Source organism: Salmo salar, chromosome 01 (genome assembly GCF_965601325.2).
Source record: "Salmo salar chromosome 01, fSalSal1, whole genome shotgun sequence".
In the NCBI taxonomy this organism is placed as follows: Eukaryota; Metazoa; Chordata; class Actinopteri; order Salmoniformes; family Salmonidae; genus Salmo; species Salmo salar.
The window spans coordinates 89,693,822-89,716,015 of record NC_138291.1 but is presented as its reverse complement, the minus strand read 5'-3'; the positions used below and the strand labels follow the sequence as shown (position 1 = coordinate 89,716,015).

Genomic DNA, 22,194 nt, shown 5'->3' with positions numbered 1-22,194 from the left:
AAGACAAGCTTTTTACCTTAAGACTGGCTTTTCAAAGACAGCTTGAAATCTAGCCTACATGTTTTGTGCTCTTGTATGAAGCTGTAACTCCCCTTTACTGACCTATACTTATGTATAACTGGGATAATAACTCGCAAACTAGCAAAGAATATCAACAAATGTGCACACGCGTGGCTCACCGCTCGTAAACTACCCACCCCCCCAACAGAATTCTACTCCTTTGCACTCTGGCTATTCCTACAACAAAATCAGACTCAATCTTGCAAAGTTATGTGTTTTGGTTTGTTACATTGAAAAGGGGCTGATATAATATTGATTCGATCCCAGAATAAACGTTTATCTATATAGTGCAAACTAATGTTCAATCTCTTGCGTCTATGCGTGGCATAGCATTTCTTCTGCGCGCCAGTCCTGTAGGAAGTTTGCGGCCCCCGCGCACAGATTGGCAAGAACTAGGGAGTTTTTTTGATAAAAATAAATGGACTAGAGCTAAGCACAGACACAATCTTAAGAGGGAAACCTGGTTCTGTCTGCTTTCCAACAACCACTGGAGACAAATTCACCTTTCAGCAGGAAAATTACCTAAAAACACAAGGCCAAATTATACACTGGAGTTGTTTACCAAGACATCATTGAATGTTCCTGAGTGTCCGAGTTACAGTTTTGACTTAAATCGGCATTGAAATCTATGGCAAGACTTGAAAATGACTCTCTAACAATGATCAACAACCAACTTCACAGAGGTCTCATGAAAGCCCCACAGGTGAGCAGCAGTCCCCCATGATGAGAAAGTACAACTACAAGAGACTTGCGTCTCCAGACAACGAATACATTTCCCAGACACATTTCTGTTTTGTTTCTCCCATTGAACGACATCTTTTTTTATTTTTACATCTGACAGCTTTGTTTCGTATACGATTCAAGCTCTCAGAGGCCCCTGTATCATCTCTATGATTGACCTCTGACCTGATCCATAGAGCATGGGCAGCATGATGGAGGAGATTCAGGCCGTGTCGCTGTGGCCCACGTCAAAGTCCCTTATCATCTCCTTGAAGGAGACACTGACAGCTTTGGGGAAGGCGTAGGAGAACCCAGTGACGACGAAACAGATGAGTAGCCCCAGCCACCATCCAGCCCCAGCTTCCATCCAGCCCCAGGCACCATCCAGCCCCAGGCAAAATCTATCCCCAGCCACTATACAGCCCCAGCCACCATCAGGGGTCCAGCCCTCATCCTCTTGGTTGTACTGACTCCCATTGTCCCTCAAGAGGATGGTCCTCTCTAGGAGGAAGGAGTGGGTATGTAAGTGGGCCAAGAAGACCCATTTCTCAAACCCTCACAAACCGATCAATGATATATTTTGGAAGAAAGGTTCTGTGGCTCACACTGTACTGGTACAATGACTAATAATTCAAACATCACTCTTGGTCAATTCATTACCATACTCGGTCAAAAGGTCTATGTGTTTTCCCATACACCGGTGTAGCCTGACCTGCAATGCTTACTCAATGTACGACTGACTGAGCCTTTGGATTATAATTGTCTTTACTGAATTTGTTTACACGGACTTGGCCAGTTTGTGAAAGCTATTGAGCCATAGAATTAAATACCTCTAATGGCGTTTGTCTGTGCAGTACAGCTTTCAGTCACATTCAGCATCTGGTATAACAATAACCATCTAGCAATCACATTGTAATAACAACAATAATCTCACCTGTGACACAAAACCACAGGGAACTGAGAGAGAGGCGGTAATAACCCAAGATATAGTCCTGAAGACATGTTAGATGTGTGACCTCCACAATCCAGAATATAGTCCCTGTCACTCCTGGGTTTCCGACAATTCTAAGGTCATGCTGTTAAGCTGAATTAATCAGAAAATTCTGAAAGTGTTGTCCATTCTGGTGCCAAAGGTTTTCAAAACAATACTTGTATCAATACCGGCCACTATAATCACCAATCCCGGCCACTATAATCACCAATCGCGGACACTACAATCACCAATCCCAGACACTATAATCCCCAATACTAGCCACTATAATCACCAATACCAGCCACTACCTCTTGAAAATACCACATCAGACGGTGGAATTAGTATGGGCACTTGCATACTTATACAGACATGTATGCAAACAAACAAAACATAGCTTTCTGAAATGTATCTAAAACCTTTTAATAAAGTAGAAAACATCTGAAAACAAATATTAAAATACACTCAGCTGCCAAAACCAGAAATCATAGTATTCTAAAATAGTTAATCAGTGGCTTACAAAAGTTAATGAATCAAAGAAATGCATTTTTATAAAAGGACAGGACACATTTAAACTATCATAACTTCAATGATTTTAAATCCGTAGAAATTATGAATATATTTTTAAACAGTACATTCAGTACATGGGCTCCAGAGTGGTGCAGCGGTCTAATAGGCTGACCACACCGCTCGCGCACGTCGCAAAATAAATTTAGAAATCTATGTTATTCAATTATTGCACCCACACTGCTCGCGTGCGTCAACGAGCGTCTGCGTTGCCAAGGGCTAAAATAGAAGTCCTTTCTATTTCTGAAGCAGATCGCGCTGCAAGTCCTGCCTCTCCCATCTCCTCATTGGTTTATAGAAGCAGGTACCCACGTGCCATCTCCTCATTGGTTATACCCACGTGGGTGATTGAAAGATGAACTGTGTTGCCGGTCAGTGTAGTAATACTATGAAAGTTTAGATGCCAATCACCATATAAGTTTAAAGATGAAAAAGCCTGGAAGGAGGAGAGATGACTAGAAACGATTCGGTTGACCGTTTTATGTGTGGATTAATTGTCTGAGTAGAGGACCTTGTGCATTTCAGGTAAAATAACAACTCAATGCTTATATCCCAAGACAAATTAGCTAGCAACAGCAAGCTGGCTAAATAGGCCAAATTAGCTAGCAAGTGCAAGCTAACTAGCTAAATTTCCATAAATGTTTAATGCTTTTCGACCTGTTCCCAAATTAATGTAATTGGTTCAGAGTTTGTTTTGATATTTTAACCTGCGTGTCGTGATCGCGTTTGGTGTAGGGGGACAAAATAAATGTATGCATGATGGAACACGCGCGCAGCCGGTTTGGGTTCTGTGTCAGGCACTGCATCTCAGTGCTAGAGGTGTCACTACAGACCCTGGTTCGATTCCAGGCTGTATCACAACCGGCCGTGATTGGGAGTCCCATAGGGCGGTGCACAATTGGCCCAATGTCATCCGGGTTAGGGTTTGGCCGGGGTAGGCCTTCATTGTAAATAAGAATTTGTTCTTAACTGACTTGCCTGGTTAAATAAAGCTAAAATAAATCAAATACAATTGATTAGTCACTAACACTCACAATCCTTTATCTATTCCCTTCTTCATTTTCAGGTATCACTGGGAACCTGTCTGCAATTTTCTATTCATCACTTCTTCCTTCAACTGTGAATCTTCATCTTTTCCAGCTCCTTCTCCATCAGGTGAGACTCTGCAGTGGTTTCTGACAACTTAAGAAAAAGGAATCAGTTACTTGCTCCGATAAATTATTAATAATGGCCGATAAAGGGAATCCTTTATTCAAGGTTAATTGTATGGCTTATACTGTATATCTATCTATGCAACTGTATTCAATGGGATGCTTCAAGATGATTAGAACCTACGATGTCCAACAGGAGGTCAATCTTCAGCCTGAGTAGGTTGTTCTCCTTTTCAAGCTGTAGGTTCCTATTTTTCAGTCTCTGCACCTCCTTCCCAGATACATTCCCTTCAGACTGTAGGGGCGAGAAACAAAAGATCAAATGAAAAAGCAATGAAATAAAATACAAATATCAGCTGTGATCAGATAGATCAGATTTCTTACAGTAGCAGTGCAGACAGTGCAGTTTTCTACTACATTTAATTGATGATCAATTACCTGCAATCCATTGTCCGTCTTCAAATGTCAAGCTATGGCCCCCAATGTTCATAACAGGGGCTGCATACTCAAGACCCAACTCTATTGCCCTCGTAGACCAATCCAACTAGACTCAACAAATGAAGAGGGGGATGTAGAAACTTACTTCACATAAAAGACAACAGATGCACATTGTGCAGAATGTTTTTGGGCGTCCGAGAGGAATTTCATCAACTCACGGTGTGCAGATTGAAGACAGAAACAGACTTGCAAGGGGTATTCTTTGGACAGAAGGTGTTGCCAAAAAGCAGCATATTCGTCATCAGCTGCGTTATATATTGTGAGACAAATATATATTGTAGAGGATTAATGTTAGATTGATAACTTCTTATTTTGCAACTTTGGAAATAGTAGTCAAGTAACGGTAGCTAGCTAACGATAGCATTGCAAGCTAAGATTACCAACAGCGACAACATTACGCCACTATCTTTGTCGTTTATTTAATCATATATTAAAATAGCTAGCTAAATGACTGTACAACGCTTTTATTGAACTAGCTAATTCGTTATCTTTCGTTAGCAGAGGCTTCCCTTCTCTTTCTAGCCCAGCAAGTGGCTTTTTACAGACATGCAGATTACTGCGCAAGTGCTACAGATCCATTTTGTCTAAACGGGTAATAATGGAAGAATTTACAAATGGAAACGCAGCATTTGAGTTGGCTGATATCAAATCACTTTGCATTTTTATGAACGTTTACTGTAACTACATACCATTGGATTCTTTATAGTTAGACAAAGTCTAGATTTCATCCTTGTAATAATGTAAACACTTGATAAATGCCCCCGCTGTTTAGTTTGAGTGGGATAAGCCGTCAGTGTGAACGCATCACCATGGTGATAGCGTCACTTTGTGTTTGTTTACTGAATGCTTCCATCTAACTGTCACAGATTTATCGTCATATTTCCCCTAATTAATGATATAATGGCCGGATCCCGTTGTCTTCATAACAAGCCCCAGTGGCCTAATGGATAAGGCACTGGCCTCCTAAGCCAGGGATTGTGGGTTCGAGTCCCATCTGGGGTGAAACAATTTTTGTCCATTAAATTGTTTATAAATAACAGTGTCAACAACTAAATGCAATGATGGATGATTTCACACAAACATTTGAATATAAGTAAATTATTTATCGTGTCTTAACATTTATACTGAACAAAAATATTAAAGCAACATGTTTTATTTTTATTTTATTTCCCCTTTATTTTTTATTTATTTATTTTTTATTTCACCTTTATTTAACCAGGTAGGCACGTTGAGAACAAGTGCTCATTTACAATTGCGACCTGGACAAGATAAAGCAAAGCAGTCCAACACATACAACAACACAGAGTTACACATGGAGTAAAACATACAGTCAATAATACAGTAGAAAAATAAGTCTATATACAATGTGAGCAAATGAGGTGAGATAAGGGAGGTAAAGGCAAAAAAGGCCATGGCGGCAAAGTAAATATAATATAGCAAGTAAAACACTGGAATGGTAGATTTGTAGGGGAAGAAAGTGCAGAGTAGAAATAATGGGGTGCAAAGGAGCAAAATAAATACAGTAGGGGAAGGGGTAGTTGTATGGGCTAAATTATAGATGGGTTATGTACAGCTGCAGTGATCTGTGAGCTGCTCTGACAGCTGTTGCTTAAAGCTAGTGAGGGAGATAAGTGTTGCCAGTTTCAGAGATTTTTGTAGTTCGTTCCAGTCATTGGCAGCAGAGAACTGGAAGCAGAGACGGCCAAAGGAGGAATTGGCTTTGGGGGTGACGAGAGAGATATACCTGCTGGAGCGCGTGCTACAGGTGGGTGCTGCTATGGTGACCAGTGAGTGGAGATAAGGGGGGACTTTACCTAGCAGGGTCTTGTAGATGACCTGGAGCCAGCGGGTTTCGCGACGAGTATGAAGCGAGAGCCAGCCAACGAGAGCATACAGGTCGCAGTGGTGGGTAGTATATGGGGCTTTGGTGACAAAACGTATGGCACTGTGATAGACTGCATCCAGTTTATTGAGTAGGGTATTGGAAGCTATTTTGTAAATGACATCGCCGAAGTCGAGGATCGGTAGGATGGCCAGTTTTACGAGGGTATGTTTGGCAGCATGAGTGAAGGATGCTTTGTTTCAAAATAGGAAGCCAATTCTAGATTTAACTTCGGATTGGAGATGTTTGATCTGAGTCTGGAAGGAGAGCTTACAGTCTAACCAGACACCTAGGTATTTGTAGTTGTAGTTGTAGTTTAACCAGGTAGGCTAGTTGAGAACAAGTTCTCATTTACAACTGCGACCTGGCCAAGATAAAGCAAAGCAGTGTGACACAAACAACAACACAGAGTTACACATGGAATAAACAAGCGTACAGTCAATAACACAATAGAAAAAAAAGAAAGTCTATATACAGTGTGTGCAAATGACGTGAGGTGGTAAGGCAATAAATAGGCCATAGTAGCAAGTAATTACAATTTAGCAAAATTAACACTGGAGTGATAGATGTGCAGATGATGATGTGCAGGTGTTGGTCCCATGTTTCCTGGCCTGAAATAAAATATCCCAGAAATGTTTCATACACACAAAAAGCTAATTTCTTTCAAATTTTGTGCACAAATGTATTTACATCTCTGTTAGTGAGCATTTCTCCTTTGCCAAGATAATCTATCCACCTGACAGGTGTGGAATATCAAGAAGCTGATTTAACAGCATGATCATTACACAGGTGCACCTTGTGCTGGGGGACAATAATAGCCACTCTAAAATGTGCAGTTTTGTCACACAACACAATGCAATAGATGTCTCAAGTTTTGAGGGAGCGTGCAATTGGCATGCTGACTGCAGGAAAGTCCACCAGAGCTGTTGGCAGAGCATTTAATGTTCATTTATCTCTACCATATGTATCTCTACCATATCTCTATATCTCTACCATAAGCCACCTCCAACGTCATTTTAGAGAATTTGGCAGTACGTCCAACCAGCCTCAAAACCGCAGACCACGTTTAACCACGCCAGCCCAGGACCTCCACATCTGGCTTCTTCCATTGCAGGATCGTCTGAGACCAGCAACCCAGACAGCTGATGAAACTGTGGAGTATTTCTGTCTGTAATAAAGCCCTTTTGTGGGGAAAAACTCATTCTGATTGGCTAGTCCTGGCTCCCCAGTGGGTTGGCCCCAAGTGGGTGGGTCTATGCCCTCCCAGGCCCACCCATGGCTGCGCCCCTGCCCAGTCATGTGAAATCCATAGATTAGGGTCTAATGAATTTATTTTGTGTGACTAATTTCCACATATGAACTGTAACTCAGTAAAATTGCTCAGTTGGTAGAGCATGGTGTTTGCAACACCAATATGGTGTGTGCAATGCCAGGGTTGTGGGCTCGATTCCCACGGGTGGCCAATACAACATTTTTTTTTTAAATGCATGAAATGAAATGTATGCATTCACTACTGTAAGTCGCTCTGGATAAGAGCGTCTGCTAAATGACTAAAATGTAAATGTAATAAAATTGTTGCATGTTGCGTTTATATACAGTGCATTCGGAAAGTATTCAGACCCCTTGACTTTTTCCAATTTGTTACCTTACAGCCTTATTCTAAAACGTATTAAATGTTTTTTTCCCCCTATCAATCTAAAAACAATACCCCATAATGACAAAGCAAAAACAGGTTTAATTATTTTTGCTAATTCATAAAAATAAAAAAGTATTCTTGGGTATGACACTACAAGCTTGGTACACCTGTATTTGGGCAGTTTCTCCCATTCTTCTCTGCAGATCCTCTCAAGCTTTGTCAGGTTGGATGGGGAGCGTTGCTTCACAGTTATTTTCAGGTCTCTCCAGAGATGTTCGATCGGGTTCAAGTCCAGGCACTGGCTGGGCCACTCAAGAACATTCATTTACATTTACATTTAAGTCATTTAGCAGACGCTCTTATCCAGAGCGACTTACAAATTGGTGCATTCACCTTATAATATCCAGTGGAACAACCACTTTACAATAGTGCATCTAAATCTTTTAAGGGGGGGGGGTTAGAAGGATTACTTTATCCTATCCCAGGTATTCCTTGAAGAGGTGGGGTTTCAGGTGTCTCCGGAAGGTGGTGATTGACTCCGCGTCCTGGCGTCCTGGCGTCATTCAGAGACTTGTCCCGAAGCGTTGTCCTGATGGAAGGTGAACCGTCGCCCCAGTCTGAGGTCCTGGGCACTCTGGAGCAGGTTTTCATCAAGGATCTCTCTGTACTTCACTCCGTTCATCTTTCCCTCGACCCTGACTAGTCTCCCAGTCCCTGCCGCTGAAAAACATCCCCACAGCATGATGCTGCCACCACCATGCTTCACCGTAGTATTGGTGCCAGGTTTCCTCCAGACGTGAAGCTTGGCATTCATGCCAAAGAGTTCAATCTTGGTTTCTCATGGTCTGAGTCTTTTGGTGCCTTTTAGCAAACTCCAAGCAGGCTGTCATGTGCCTTTTACTGAGGAGTGGCTTACGTCTGGCCATAAAGGTGAATTGCTGCAGAGATGGTTGTCCTTCTGGAAGGTTCTCCCATCTCCACAGAGGAACTCTAGAGCTCTGTCAGAGTGACCATCGGGTTCTTGGTCACCTCCTTGACCAAGGCCCTTGGTGATTCCAAACTTCTTCCATTTAAGAATGATGGAGGCCACTGTGTTCTTGGGGACCTTGAATACTGTAGACATTTTTGGTACCCTACCCCAGATCTCTGCCTCAACACAATCCTGTCTCGGTGCTCTACAGACAATTCCTTCGACCTCATGGCTTGGTTTTTGCTACGACATGCACTGTCATCTGTGGGACCTTATATAGACAGGTATGTGCCTTTCCAAATAATTTCCAATCAATTGAATTGACCAAAGGTGGACTCCAGTCAAGTTGTAGAAACATCTCAAGGATGATCAACGGAAACAGGATGTACCTGAGGTCAGTTTCGAGTCTCATAGCAAAGGGTCTGAATACTTCTGTGAATAAGGTATTTTAAAAATATTTTAGCAAAAACCAATAACAACCTGTTTCGCTTTGTCATTATGGGGTATTGTGTAGATTTTTATTTATTTAATACATTTTAGAATAAGGCTGTAACGTAACAAAATGTGGAACATTTCAAGGGGTATGAATATTTCCCGAAGGCACTGTATTTTTTCAGTATCGGATTGTAGTTGGAAATGTGTAGCCAAACATCCTAGAAAAGGTAAATTTATGTTTATCATGTAGCCTTGAACCAATTGAAGAGCGCTTCTTAACGTTCGTCCAATCATATGTCTAGGTTATTATCCGCTTAGGTCGCACATGAATTTAAGTCGATTCCCCCAGTTGAACTTAAATTTGACTCTGGAGTGACCAGCAAATGTCATATGTTATTGCCTTTAGAATATGCACTTCAAACGTATAATTCTATTAACATTAGAACCGATCAATTAAGACATGGATTTGAGTGGGGAGCAGAGAGAATTCCTTGTTATTTTGTGCGTCTTGGCTGCAGCCCTCGTGCAAACTTACCGTAAGTCTTCATTCAATATTTTTCAATATTGCGCTTTGCCTTTCGATATTCATAAATTAGCCAAATTATGTTAAACGTAGGTTGTTCATTCATTGCATCCAATAAACTGCATAAATGTGCAAGCAGAGGTGTATCGGAGCGGTACAACCTCTTGTGAATTGTGGCACGGTTTGATTGACATGTCATGTCAGATAGGTATAATTCGCACGAGTAGTAGCAGAGAACCCCCAGAGTGAACATTTTGGGTGGTGCGTAGGCTACATTGCCAGACACTTTTTTTTTTTTTTCTTGGTGACGCAGATCAAAAAAATCATACACAATAATATTTACCGCCCTATTGGCTTCATTATATTTTTTTATTCTGTATTCCCCTCAGTATTTCTATACAGTGTGAAAGTCAGTAAAATGGATTGATAAAATACATTGTAACTATTTGAACATCCAGTCCAAGGTAAACATTGCCTGATAATAGGCCTACTGTATGCAATGCATTTGCTCAATAGACCCATTCTTCAATCCATACAATCCATTCAGCTGAATACACAGACAAGACACTTTTGCTTAGCTTCTATCCACCACCCTTGAGTGTTCTTCTAATATTATGTAAGGTGTGTTATTCATCCCTGTCCCACTGTGGTAGAGATCCAAGAGGCCACTGTGTACTGGGATGCTGCCCAGAAGAGTGTGATTCTGAATGAGGGGGTGTTGGAGAAAGAAGGGGGTGCCTATGGCTATTACAATGACACTCTCCTCTTGACGGGCTGGGGGGTGCTGGAGATTCGGGCAGGGTATGGGGAGACCCCCGAGAGTGATGAGACCACCTCCTTCTTGGCTGGGTATCTGGAAGGGTTCCTCACTGCAGAGTGAGTGCTTTCACTGCTTTGTTACAAATGACACTGATGTTCGTGTTATCTTTATTTAGCCCTGTTCACATCTATACATTCATTATAGACATCATTATTGAGAGTGAAAATCCTTGAGGAAATTTTGACCCTGGCTTTCTCTCTCCATCAGGCAAATGTTTAGCCACTATGCCAACATATATCCTCAGATGATTAAAGATGAGAAGATTCTGGACCCCTTGAAAGATTTCATGATGTAAGATTCCCATTTATGCTATAGACCAGCGGCTCCCAATCTTTTCCGTTCTGTGGACTACCAAATCACTGTCAAAAGCTCTTGAGGACCCCCATTCGCGGAATCGCATATTGTTTTTACATCAAATATCATGACGGTCAAATGTAGTCAATTTTAGCAGTCAATGTAACAAATTAAAAGCCTATAATAATAATTATAATGACTGAATACCTGAGTCGGTCCACAGTAAACAGGACTACTGGACCAGAGAGCAGGTGAAGTTGAGGAGAAACAGGGACCCCTTTTGGCTGCATGCAGGACTGATCCTGGCTCAACTGGATGGGCTACAGGCTGGAGCTGCATACTGGGCCAAGAGCAGGCAGAGAGAGGTGTGTGTGTGTGTGTGTGTGTGTGTGTGTGTGTGTGTGTGTGTGTGTGTGTGTGTGTGTGTGTGTGTGTGTGTGTGTGTGTGTGTGTGTGTGTGTGTGTGTGTGTGTGTGTGTGTGTGGGAGCAAGAGAAAGGTGTGAGGGACTGAATGTCAGAACTGAAGGGAATTGTGTTTTGACGATAAGTTTCTGTGTGCGAGCATCAGATTTTCCTCCAACCTAATGGGATCTGTATAGTCACAAACCCCTAATTGCAAACAAAAACAGTTCCCAATCCTTTATGCAAATCCCAACTGACCCTTTTCTTCCACCTTTCCACGTCCTAGCCTCTGTCCATGTTTGCGCTGCAGTTTCTGAATGAAGTTGGAGACCTGCTGGACCTGATTCCAGCACTGACACCACGCTTCAACTCCTCCCGAGGCCCTGTGCCAGGAATAGGCCACTGCTCAGCTCTCATAAAGGTCAGGAGTCAAGTGAATTTGGCTAGGTTTGGTTGTTTGTTTAGCTCATGATTGGTGGTGTTTATAGTCTATTTATAGCTGACTTGCATATCATCCCCATGAGTGGAGTTATACAATGCGATTTCCATAATCTACAAAAGATATTCAGCCACTGTTAAAGCATATTGGTTTATAATGATGTAGATACCATTTTTATTGAGCTTTCATTTTTCTACAGGAGTGTATTAATACCTTTCTCAGATCCAGTTTTCTCTTTAGTTCATGCATGAGGTAGTGAGGACGGTACACTTTAAGCCTGTGATGTAACACCATGTGTTTGGTGTCTTTATCCTGTTCTCTCTCTAGGTTCTGCCAGGCTTTGAGAACCTGCTGTTAGCCCACTCCAGCTGGTTCAACTACGCTTCCACCATGCGTATCTACAAACACTGGGACTTCAAGCTGGCCGACACACACACCGCCACGGGCAAGATATCCTTCAGCAGCTACCCTGGTACAGGAACATGAGTGATTGAATTTGATTGATAAAGCAATTTATATAGTGCTTTATATTGTATTGAACCCTTATTTTACCAGGTGAGTTGACTGGGAACACATTCTCATATACAGCAACGACCCAGGGAATAGTTACAGGGGAGAGGAGGTGGGTGAATGAGCCAATTGGAAGCTGGGGATGATTAGGTGGCCATGATGGTATGAGGGCCAGATTGGGAATTTAGCCAGGACACCGGGGTTAACACCTCTACTCTTTCGATAAGTGCCATGGGATCTTTAGTGACCACAGAGAGTCAGGACACCCGTTTAACGTCCCATCCGAAAGACTGCACAATGTCCTCAATCACTGCCCTGGGATATATACTGTACAGTTGTGGCCAAAAGTTTTGAGAATGACACAAATATTAATTTTCACCAAGTCTGCTGCCTCAGTTTGTATGATGGCAATTTGCATATACTCCAGAATGTTACGAAGATTGATCAGATGAATTGCAATTAATTGCAAAGTCCCTTTTTGCCATGCAAATGAACTGAATCCACAAAAAACATTTCCACTGCATTTCAGCCCTGCCACAAAAGGACCAGCTGACATCATGTCAGTGATTCTCTCGTTAACACAGGTGTGAGTGTTGACGAGGACAAGACTGGAGATTACTCTGTCATGCTGATTGAGATCGACTAACAGACTGGAAGCTTCAAAAGGAGGGTGGTGCTTGGAATCATTGTTCTTCCTCTGTCAACCATGGTTGCTTGCAAGGAAACACGTGCCGTCATCATTAATTTGCACAGAAAGGGCCTCACAGGCAAGGATATTGCTGCCAGTAAGATTGCACCTAAATCAACCATTTATCAGATCATCAAGAACTTCAAGGAGAGTGGTTCAATTGTTGTGAAGAAGGCTTCAGGGCGCTCAAGAAAGTCCAGCAAGCGCCAGGACCATCTCCTAAAGTTGATTCAGCTGTGGGATCGGGGCACCACCAGTACAGAGCTTGCTCAGGAATGGCAGCAGGCAGGTGTGAGTGCATCTGCACGCACAGTGAGGCGAAGACTTTTGGAGGATGGCCTGGTGTCAAGAAGGGCAGCAAAGAAGCAACTTCTCTCCAGAAAAAACATCAGGGACAGGGATTGGACTGCTGGGGACTGGGGTAAAGTCATTTTCTCTGATGAATCCCCTTTCTGATTATTTGGGGCATCCGGAAAAAAGCTTGTCCGGAGAAGACAAGGTGAGCGCTACCATCAGTCCTGTGTCATGCCAACAGTAAAGCATCCTGAGTGTAACGGCTGTCTTCGGGTAGAGAGGACCAAAACACAGCAGGAATGTGGATGCTCATCTTGAATATTTATTTTAAATAAAGTGAACACCAAAACGAAGAACGACAGCCCGACAGTTTAACAGGCTATACTTACTACAGCAGTGCTAAAGACAACTACCCACAAAATACCAAACCAAACACACACCTATATATAGGACTCTCAATCAGAGGCAACTAGAAACACCTGCCTCCAATTGAGAGTCCAACACCCAATCCTAAACATAGAAAAACTAAACTAGACAGAACGTAGAAATACATACAAAACACAAACCCTCTGCCATGTCCTGACCAAAACTAATACAATTACTCCCTCTGCTGGTCAGGACGTGACACTGAGACCATTCATGTGTGGGGTTGCTTCTCAGCCAAGGGAGTGGGCTCACTCACAATTTTGCCTAAGAACACAATATATATATTTTTTTAAACAGAGGAAAGAATGCCTCCTACTGGCCCTCCAACACCACTTCCAGCAGCATCTGGTGTCCCGTCTAGGGACTGACCCTGCTCAGCTTCAGAGGCATGCCAGCAGTGGGATGCAGGGTAGTATGCTGCTGGCTGATATTGTGCTATTGGGGAGAACTCTTCTCATTCACTATCAATGTGTAGCACCCATCTACCTAATTTGGCTGAAAAAAGCAGCCTGAGTCTTTTACAATACAGACTCCACCAGTCCTGAAAATTGGGAAGTTTAGTAATATGCAGTTGCATCGGAAGGATGTAGGATGTATTTGGACAGGAAGGATGTATTTGGACAGTATTTGGACAGTGAAGCTAACATTTTTTAAATTATACTCCATTTTGGATTTGAGATCAAATTTTTTGGATCTCAAATCCAAAATGGAGTATAATTTAAAAAATGTTAGCTTCACTGTCCAAATACTGTCCAAATACATAAACTCGTAGCCTGGTTCCTCATTTTCAAGTCAAGGGGGTTAAGTGATGTTATTGAAGATTTGCCATTTTCCCTGTCATACATTATCTTACAGGCCCCATCACCATTAAAACTGAAGTGGCTTAAAAGCGCTATTTTTAGAGTTAAGCAGGGAATGTTATCTCACTCTCAGTGCAGAAACACACTACATTAAAAAATACTAAAATACAATCTGGTTGCTAGGATTTGAATCCATCTAGCCCTTCTGTGCACAAGCTTACCACAGTCTCTCGGGACTGAAATCTACTACATTATAATGACATTTTTAATTACCCTGTGGTGCTAGGAATGTTACAACTCACATATGTCCTTGCCCTTAGCCCAACTTCTTTTTTTCTCTACACTATAGTGCAAGGGATGCTAGTCTACACTACTCCCACATGTCCTCACCCCTTCATGTCCCCTCTCCTTTCCTAACCAGCCATGCACTTCTCTCCTCTCCCCTCTCTCCTCCAAGGCTTCCTGACATCTTTGGATGACTTCTACCTGCTAGGCAGTGGGCTGCTGATGACTCAGACCACCAACAGTGTCTTCAACACCTCTCTGTTCACCCTGATCACCCCCCACAGCCTGCTGGCCTGGCAGAGGGTGCGGCTGGCACACGCCCTGGCACGCACTGGGGAGCAGTGGGCTCACATCTTCTCTAAGTACAACTCCGGTAATGCCTGGGGTGTGGAGGACGTTTGTGGTGTGTGATTTGTGTAATAACCTGTACTTGCATGACTAACCTATGAGCTTGTGTTTAGGGGTGGTGTGTGGATAGACTTTGTGATTTATGTGCTACTGTACTTGTTAAGGATTGTAGTTTCTGTTGAATTGATTGTTGCATAGTATGATAAATGGCATAGTATGTTAAAGGAAAAGGAAAGGGGGATACCTAGTAAGTTGTATAACTGAAAATATTCAACTGAAATTGTCTTCTCCTTCTGTGGGGGGCTGCCTTAATCGACGTCCACATCTTTGGGCGTACACCGGCTATGTGATGTATCGCCTTAGGCCTTGACCACAGATGGTTCCTGACCACAGATGATGGAACCGTCCTGTTCTCTAAGGATGTACTGTAGTCTGTCTTTGTTAATAGAGCCACCGCAGCAGGAGATGACATAACTTGTTGCTTAGGAGGAACAGTACAGCTTGTTCTCAATGAGAGGACTGACTGGCCATAGCCTCTGTGTCTCTGGAACCTACTGTAACCAGAAAGTGACACCTGATACGTTCCCATTATGATTGTATACATGCAAACTCTGCTCACCAGTTCCTAGTTCAAAGACCCTTTTTTTCACCTTCTTTTTTATGAGTATCTGCATGCTCCAGTGTAGTGCATGTGTTCACCACAGTCCCAAGCCATGACATACTGCATATCAGGAGGTGACTCGTTTCTCCTCATTTCAAGGACCTGTAATAACCAGTAGATAATCAACACCAAACCAAGTTAAGCACAACTAATAACACAACTACATTTCCCCTCCCCTCCTCAGGAACCTATAACAGCCAGTACATGGTGCTGGATCTGAGCAGGGTGTCATTGGGGAGGAGTATAAGGGATGGGGCTCTGACTGTGGTAGAGCAGATACCAGGACTGGTGCTACACTCTGACCAGACACAGGCCCTGCGACAGGGTAAGGGACCGTCTCATTTCAGTCTGTTGATATAATGCTAAACTGGTGGATATGCCATCCTAATTTTCACTCTAGGATTAATAAAGTCTTATGGGATTAAACTTCATATGATTCCCCCAAATGTAATTCATTGATTGGCAAGCTGATATGTTGCAAAAATGTATTTTCAAAGCCTGGGGGAGAAGGATAAATGCATTGTTTGTTTAATGTAATTAAATGGCAGCTGTAATAGCCATGATTATTATCTATGTGTGTATATTGTAAAAGAAAATTGTTTTATGTGCATATTACTTCAAGAAATAATAGTGTATTATAAACCCATGTCAGCTGGGCACCAATATGTGTGACACTTAAAGGCCCAGGGTAGTCAAAATAGAGGTGTTTTATATGTATTTCCACACTGAGGTTGGAATAATACTGTGTAATTGTGAAAATTATGAGAATGCCCTTTTTAGTGTAAGAGACATCACCAGGCAGTTTAACTTCTCTGCCAATAACAGCTTGTTTTCAGTTTTCCCCTCCCTAATCTGACCACTCCCAGACAGTCGTAGCGAAATTCTTGCTTGAGAAATTGATCTAGCTAAGAAACGATTTTTGTTTCTTTTTGACCATTTTCATTGAAACCAATTACAGTAAGGTACTTAATTGTTACCCAGAAATGATTTGATATTGAGATAAAACAGCTGCATTGGGCCTTTAAATAAAATATATCAATCAATGAATCATGTTGGTTGTTTCAGTCTCTCAGCATCTGATATAGCCCTACTTCACCATTCCTACATTATTCTTGTCTTTCTCCTGGTCCCTCCGGCAGGCTACTGGCCGTCCTACAACGTGCCCTTCCATGCAGACATCTACAACCTGAGTGGCTACGGGGTCATGTGGAGGAAGCATGGAGAGGACTTCTCCTATGACCTCTGTCCCAGAGCCAAGATCTTCCGCAGGGATCAGGCCAGGGTTACAGACCTCGCCTCCCTCAAACACATCATGAGATACAACAGTGAGTGCTGCAGCCCCTCTCAAGATGGCGCTGACAGATGGTCACCTCGCTTCACGTCCTTAGGAAACTATGTAGTAATTCATTTATTTAATGTATTATTTCTTACATTGTTATCCCAGAAAATCTTAAGTGTTATTACATACAGCCGGGAAGAACTACTGGATATAAGAGCGACGTTAACTTACCAACATTACGATCAGGAATACGACTTTCCCGAAGCGGATCATTTGTTCGGACCTCCACCCTTGACATTGGTTCTAATCCCAGAGGCCGACCCAAAACAACGTCGTCGCCGCAGGAGAGGCAGACAGAGCGGCCTCCTGGTCAGACTTAGAAGGCGAACACACCATCCACCGCTTCTGAGCATACTACTCGCCAAACTTCAGTCTCAAGACAACAAGGTGGACGAAATTAGGGCACGAGTTGCCTTCCAGAGAGACATAAGAGATTGTATCATTCTTTGATTCACGGAAAACATGGCTCACTCGGATATGTTGTCGGAGTCGGTACAGCCACTGGGTTTATTCATGCGTTGCGCCAACAGAAACAAACATCTCTCTGGTAATAAGAAGGGCGGGGGTGTATGCCTCATGATTAACGACTCATGGTGTAATCATAACAACATACAATAACTCAAGTCCTTTTGTTCACCTGACATAGAATTCCTTACAATCAAATGCCGACCGCATTATCTTCCAATAGAATTCTCTTAGATTATAGTTACAGCCGTGTATATCCCCCCCAAGCAGATACCTCGACGGCCCTGAAAGAACTTCACTGAACTTTATGTAAACTGGAAACCATATATCCTGAGGCTGCATTTATTGTAGCTGGGGATTTTATCAACGCTAATTTGAGAACAAGGTTACCTAAATTCTACCAGCACATTGATTGTTGCACCCACTCGAGCAAAACATTGGACCACTGCTACTCTAACTTCCGCGATGCATACAAGGCCCTCCCCTGCCCTCTCTTTGGCAAATCTGACCATGACTCTATCTTGTTGCTCCCCTTCTAGAGGCAGAAACTAAAACAGGTCGCACCCATGCTTAGGTCTATCCAACGCCGGTCTGACCAATCAGATTCCACGCTTCAAGATTGCTTCGATCACGTGGACTGGGATATGTTCCGGGTAGCCTCAGACAATAACATTGACGTATACGCTGCCTCGGTGAGTGAGTTTATTAGGAAGTGCATTGGAGACGTTGTACCCACTGTGACTATTAAAACCTTCCCTAACCAGAAACCATGGATTGATGGCAGCATTCACGAAAAACGGAAAGCGCGAACCACCGCATTTAATCATGCCGAGGCGACTGGAAACATGACCGAATACAAACAGTGTAGCTATTCCCCTCCACTAGGTAATCAAACAAGCAAAGCATCAGTATAGAGACAAAGTAGAGTCGCAATTCAACGGCTCAAACACGGGACGTATGTTACAGGGTCTACAGATAAATCACGGATTACAAAAAGAAAACCAGCCCCGTCGCGGACATTGACGCCTCGCTCCCGAACAAATTAAACAACTTCTTTGCGTGCTTTGAGGACAATACAGTGCCACAGACACGGCCCGCTACCAAAGACTGTGGGCTCCCCTTTAACGTGGCCGATGTGAGTAAAACATTTAAATGTGTTAACCCTCGCTAGGCTGCCGGCCCAGACGGCATCCCTAGCCGCATCCTCAGAGCATGCGCAGACCAGCTGGCTGGTGTGTTTACGGACATATTCAATCAATCCCTATCCCAGTCTGCTGTCCCCACATGCTTCAAGATGGCCACCATTGTTCCTGTTCCCAAGAAAGCTAAGGTAACTGAACCAAATGACTAGCACTCACTTCTGTCATCATGAAGTTCTTTGAGAGACTAGTCAAGGATCATATCACCTCCACCCTACTTGATACCCTAGACCCACTCCAATTTGCTTACCGCCCCAATAGGTCCACAGGCGATGCAATCGCCATCACAATGCCCTATCCCATCTGGACAAGAGGAATACATATGTAAGAATGCTGTTCATTGACTAAAGCTCAGCATTCAACACCATAGTACCCTCCAAACTCATCATTAAGCTTGAGAACCTGGGTCTCAACCCTGCCCTATGCAACTGGGTCCTAGACTTTCTGACGGATCGCCCCCAGGTGGTGAAGGTAGGAAACAACATCTCCACCCCGCTGATCCTCAACACTGGGGCCCCACAAGGGTGCGTTCTCAGCCCTCTCCTGTACTCCCTGTTCACCCACGACTGCGTGGCCATGCACGCCTCCAACTCAATCATCAGGTTTGCAGAAGACACTACAGTGGTAGGCTTGATTACCAACAACAACGAGACAGCCTACAGGGAGGAGGTGATGATCGTGGACTTCAGGAAACAGCAGAGGGAGCACCCCCCTATCCACATCGATGGGACAGCAGTGGAGGATGTGGAAAGTTTTAAGTTCCACGGTGTACACATCACGGACAAACTGAAATGGTCAACCCACACAGACAGCCTGGTGAAGAAGGCGCAACAACGCCTCTTCAACCTCAGGAGGCTGAAGAAATTGGGCTTGTCACCTAAAACCCTCACAAACTTCTACAGATGCACAATCGAGAGCCTCCTGTCGGGCTGTATCACCGCCTGGTACGGCAACTGCTCCGCCCACAACCGCAAGGCTCTCCAGAGGGTAGTGCGGTCTGCACAACGCATCACCGGGGGCAAACTACCTGCCCTCCAGGACACCTACAGCACCCGATGTCACAGGAAGGCCAAAAAGATAATCAAGGACAACAACCACCCGAGTCACTGCCTGTTCACCCCGCTATCATTCAGAAGACGAGGTCAGTATAGGTGCATCAAAGCTGGGACCGAGAGACTGAAAAACAGCTTCTATCTCAAGGCCATCAGGCTGTTAAACAGCCATCACTGACACAGAGAGGCTGCTGCCAACATACAGACTCAAATCACTGGCCACTTTAATAAATGGATTTATAGTCACTTTAAAAAAATACCACTTTAATAATGTTTACATTTCCTACATTACTCATATGTATATAGTGTATTTTATACCATCTATTGCATCTTGCCTATGTTTTACGGCCATTGTGCATCCATATATTTATATATACATATTCTTATTCCATCCCCTTACATTGTGTGTGTGTGTGTGTATAAGGTAGTCGTTGTGAATTTGTTAGATTACTTGTTAGATATTACTGCACTGTCGAACTGGAAGCACAGGCATTTCGCTACACACGCATTAACATCTGCTAACCATGTGTATGTGACCAATAAAATTTGATTTGAGTATGATTTTGTCAGGAATGGGTTGGTAACTGTAGTTCTTTTAGAATTAGGCTGATGCAGGCAATGCCAGATCTGCAGGACTGCTGGCCCTGTAGTGTCTAATCTTTTTTGCTACAACCGTAATCTGGAAAGAATCGGGCCTTTCATTCTGGTCTGCTAAAGCTATCCCTATTAATAGAATGAGAATTCAGGTGGAGATTAAATTATTCAACCCCACAAGGAGGATAGATCATCTTGCTGTGTTGGTCTACTAGATTGTCACGACTGCTGTTCCAACCTCTGAACTCAGTGCTTTTGAACTGTGTCTCCAGACTACAGGAAAGACCCTTACTCCAAAGGCCATCCCTGTAAAACCATCTGCTGTCGCAATGACCTGAGGCTGAAGAAACCACGTCCAGGAGGCTGCTATGACACCAAGGTCAGGGTTCAATTACCACCATGTCCATGCATTCTCACTCATAAAATAATATCAAAGGGAACATGATGGCACAATTTATACTCCTACAGTACATCACAATACTAAAATAACATTCAAGTAAAACAAAGGGCCATTTTTAATGATCTTCGCTCGCGCTCTCTCTCTCTCCTTCCCTCTCCTAGGTGACAGACTTCCACCTGGCCCGTCAGTTAGCAGGCGAGGCCGTGAACGGTCCCACCACTCAGGGGGGCCTGCTTCCGTTCTCCTGGAGTCACTTCAACAGCACAGCCCACAAGGGTCTGCCGCAGTCATATAACTTCAGCTTCATCACCATGAAGCCAACACTGTCACTATACCAGCCCTGAGAGGGGTCTGGGTTGTGTTCATAAGGGCATGCAACATAAAAAGAAATTGCAATAGAAGATGATAATAAGGGTTTCTTATTGGACAAGTCTAGGTAGTCCCTCTCTATTTAATTCAGTTATCTTCCATTTGGTGCTTAATGAAAGTGACCCATGGGTCTGAAAGCACACGGGCTAGGGAGTAGAGGAAGAAGTGGCCACCAGACACTGATCCAAGGTCTTTTTTTGTTGTTAGCGAAACGGTTAGATGCACTGATTATACTGTATCCCTGTTATGTGATTGTTAGTTTTGTATAATGTGGGTTCATTTGTGTGGTGTACATTCCTCTGAGTTAATGACTGAGCAGGCAGAGGTCATTACATGGTTCTATGTTTACAGTGCAGTCCAGTAAATTGTGTCAGTCGGGGTTGGGGAACATGTAGCCTACGGGCCAATATTGACATTTACACACAATGATACCAGCTCAGACTTCTCATTTTGTGCCACAGTTTGGTTCCCTGGTCTTGACTTGAACCACAAGTGATGACCTGATGCCGATAATCAGGGAATTAGTTGTCTGTACAACATTCTCAGGTTTGTGTGTTTTTTCTGAAGGCACCATATTGATACTCCCCGAAGAAGCAGTCCTCCATAGGAATGAATGGAATTCCACAGTATTTCAATTAAATGTTTCAATGACAAAATTACATGTCTTTAGTGGGGACAGTAACATTAGTACTCTCAAAAAACTACTGAAATTGTTTTATTTTCATTTTAATGTTTAGCTCACATAATATAATTTAAAAGTCTGTAATAGAATAAACGTGGCAAAAACAATTGTAGACAATAAATGCATTTCTATAGCTTCCAAAATGTGTTTTTACTATAGAGTACTACAGTATGAGTCATAATACCCATAAAACCTAGTGTTTTTCCAACATTAATTTTTTCCATAGGGGATTTTAGAAAAACTTCAAATAAGGGCTGTGTTTCGTGTAGGCTTATCCTGGTGTGACGTTTTGATAGCCATGAAAAACTCTCTAGGGCAAGGTGACTTTTATCAATATATTCGCCTGTATTTACCCCCCCAAAATGAAATGCTAATTAGCTACTAATGTAGCTATGATAAAGAACTACAAATGACATGATGATCTGGACGAGACTGCTGAATTGAGGCAAAGGTAAGAATCTCTGCATTAACTATCTAATGTTAGCTAAATTCAGTAATTAATAAATTGTCTACATTTATTTAAATGGACAATTCTGTGAACTGTCTTGTGCAAGTTTTAAATTGACACAATACCTGTTAGCAAAGGTGTCAGCTAGAGATGATGTGCAGGAACTTGCAGGGATTTGTAGTTTTGCATGATGTCTTACTTTGATACTAATTAGCATTTTGAATCTGAGTAAATAGAGCCAAATATATTGATAAAAGTCACCTTGT

At 42.9% G+C, this 22,194-nt stretch overlaps 1 protein-coding gene, 1 long non-coding RNA gene and 1 other non-coding gene across 4 annotated transcripts; 2 read left to right on the top strand and 1 right to left on the bottom strand.

Moving 5' to 3' along the window:
• Nucleotides 1-3,107: 3,107 nt before the first annotated feature.
• On the bottom strand, nucleotides 3,108-4,745 carry LOC106610018 (uncharacterized). Of its 2 annotated transcripts, XR_001329834.3 has the most exons (5): nucleotides 4,656-4,745; nucleotides 4,125-4,211; nucleotides 3,907-4,012; nucleotides 3,653-3,763; nucleotides 3,108-3,499 (listed from the first exon to the last, which is right to left on the bottom strand). It is a non-coding gene; the product is annotated as an uncharacterized LOC106610018 (long non-coding RNA). The 2 variants fall into 2 exon arrangements; XR_001329833.3 differs by lacking the exon at nucleotides 4,656-4,745 and having other exon boundaries at nucleotides 3,367-3,499; nucleotides 4,125-4,474.
• A 150-nt stretch (nucleotides 4,746-4,895) lies between these two features.
• trnar-ccu (transfer RNA arginine (anticodon CCU)) lies at nucleotides 4,896-4,968 on the top strand. The gene has a single exon. It is a non-coding gene; the product is annotated as a tRNA-Arg (tRNA).
• A 4,271-nt stretch (nucleotides 4,969-9,239) lies between these two features.
• Nucleotides 9,240-21,608, top strand: LOC106609407 (lysosomal leucine aminopeptidase). The gene is made up of 11 exons (XM_014208206.3): nucleotides 9,240-9,425; nucleotides 10,066-10,288; nucleotides 10,440-10,523; nucleotides 10,750-10,891; nucleotides 11,216-11,350; nucleotides 11,696-11,840; nucleotides 14,544-14,744; nucleotides 15,565-15,705; nucleotides 16,520-16,705; nucleotides 20,302-20,408; nucleotides 20,591-21,608. The coding sequence occupies exons 1-11, from the start codon at nucleotides 9,350-9,352 to the stop codon at nucleotides 20,771-20,773; spliced, it is 1,623 nt and encodes a 540-aa protein (XP_014063681.1). The 5' UTR covers nucleotides 9,240-9,349; the 3' UTR covers nucleotides 20,774-21,608.
• Nucleotides 21,609-22,194: the final 586 nt, after the last annotated feature.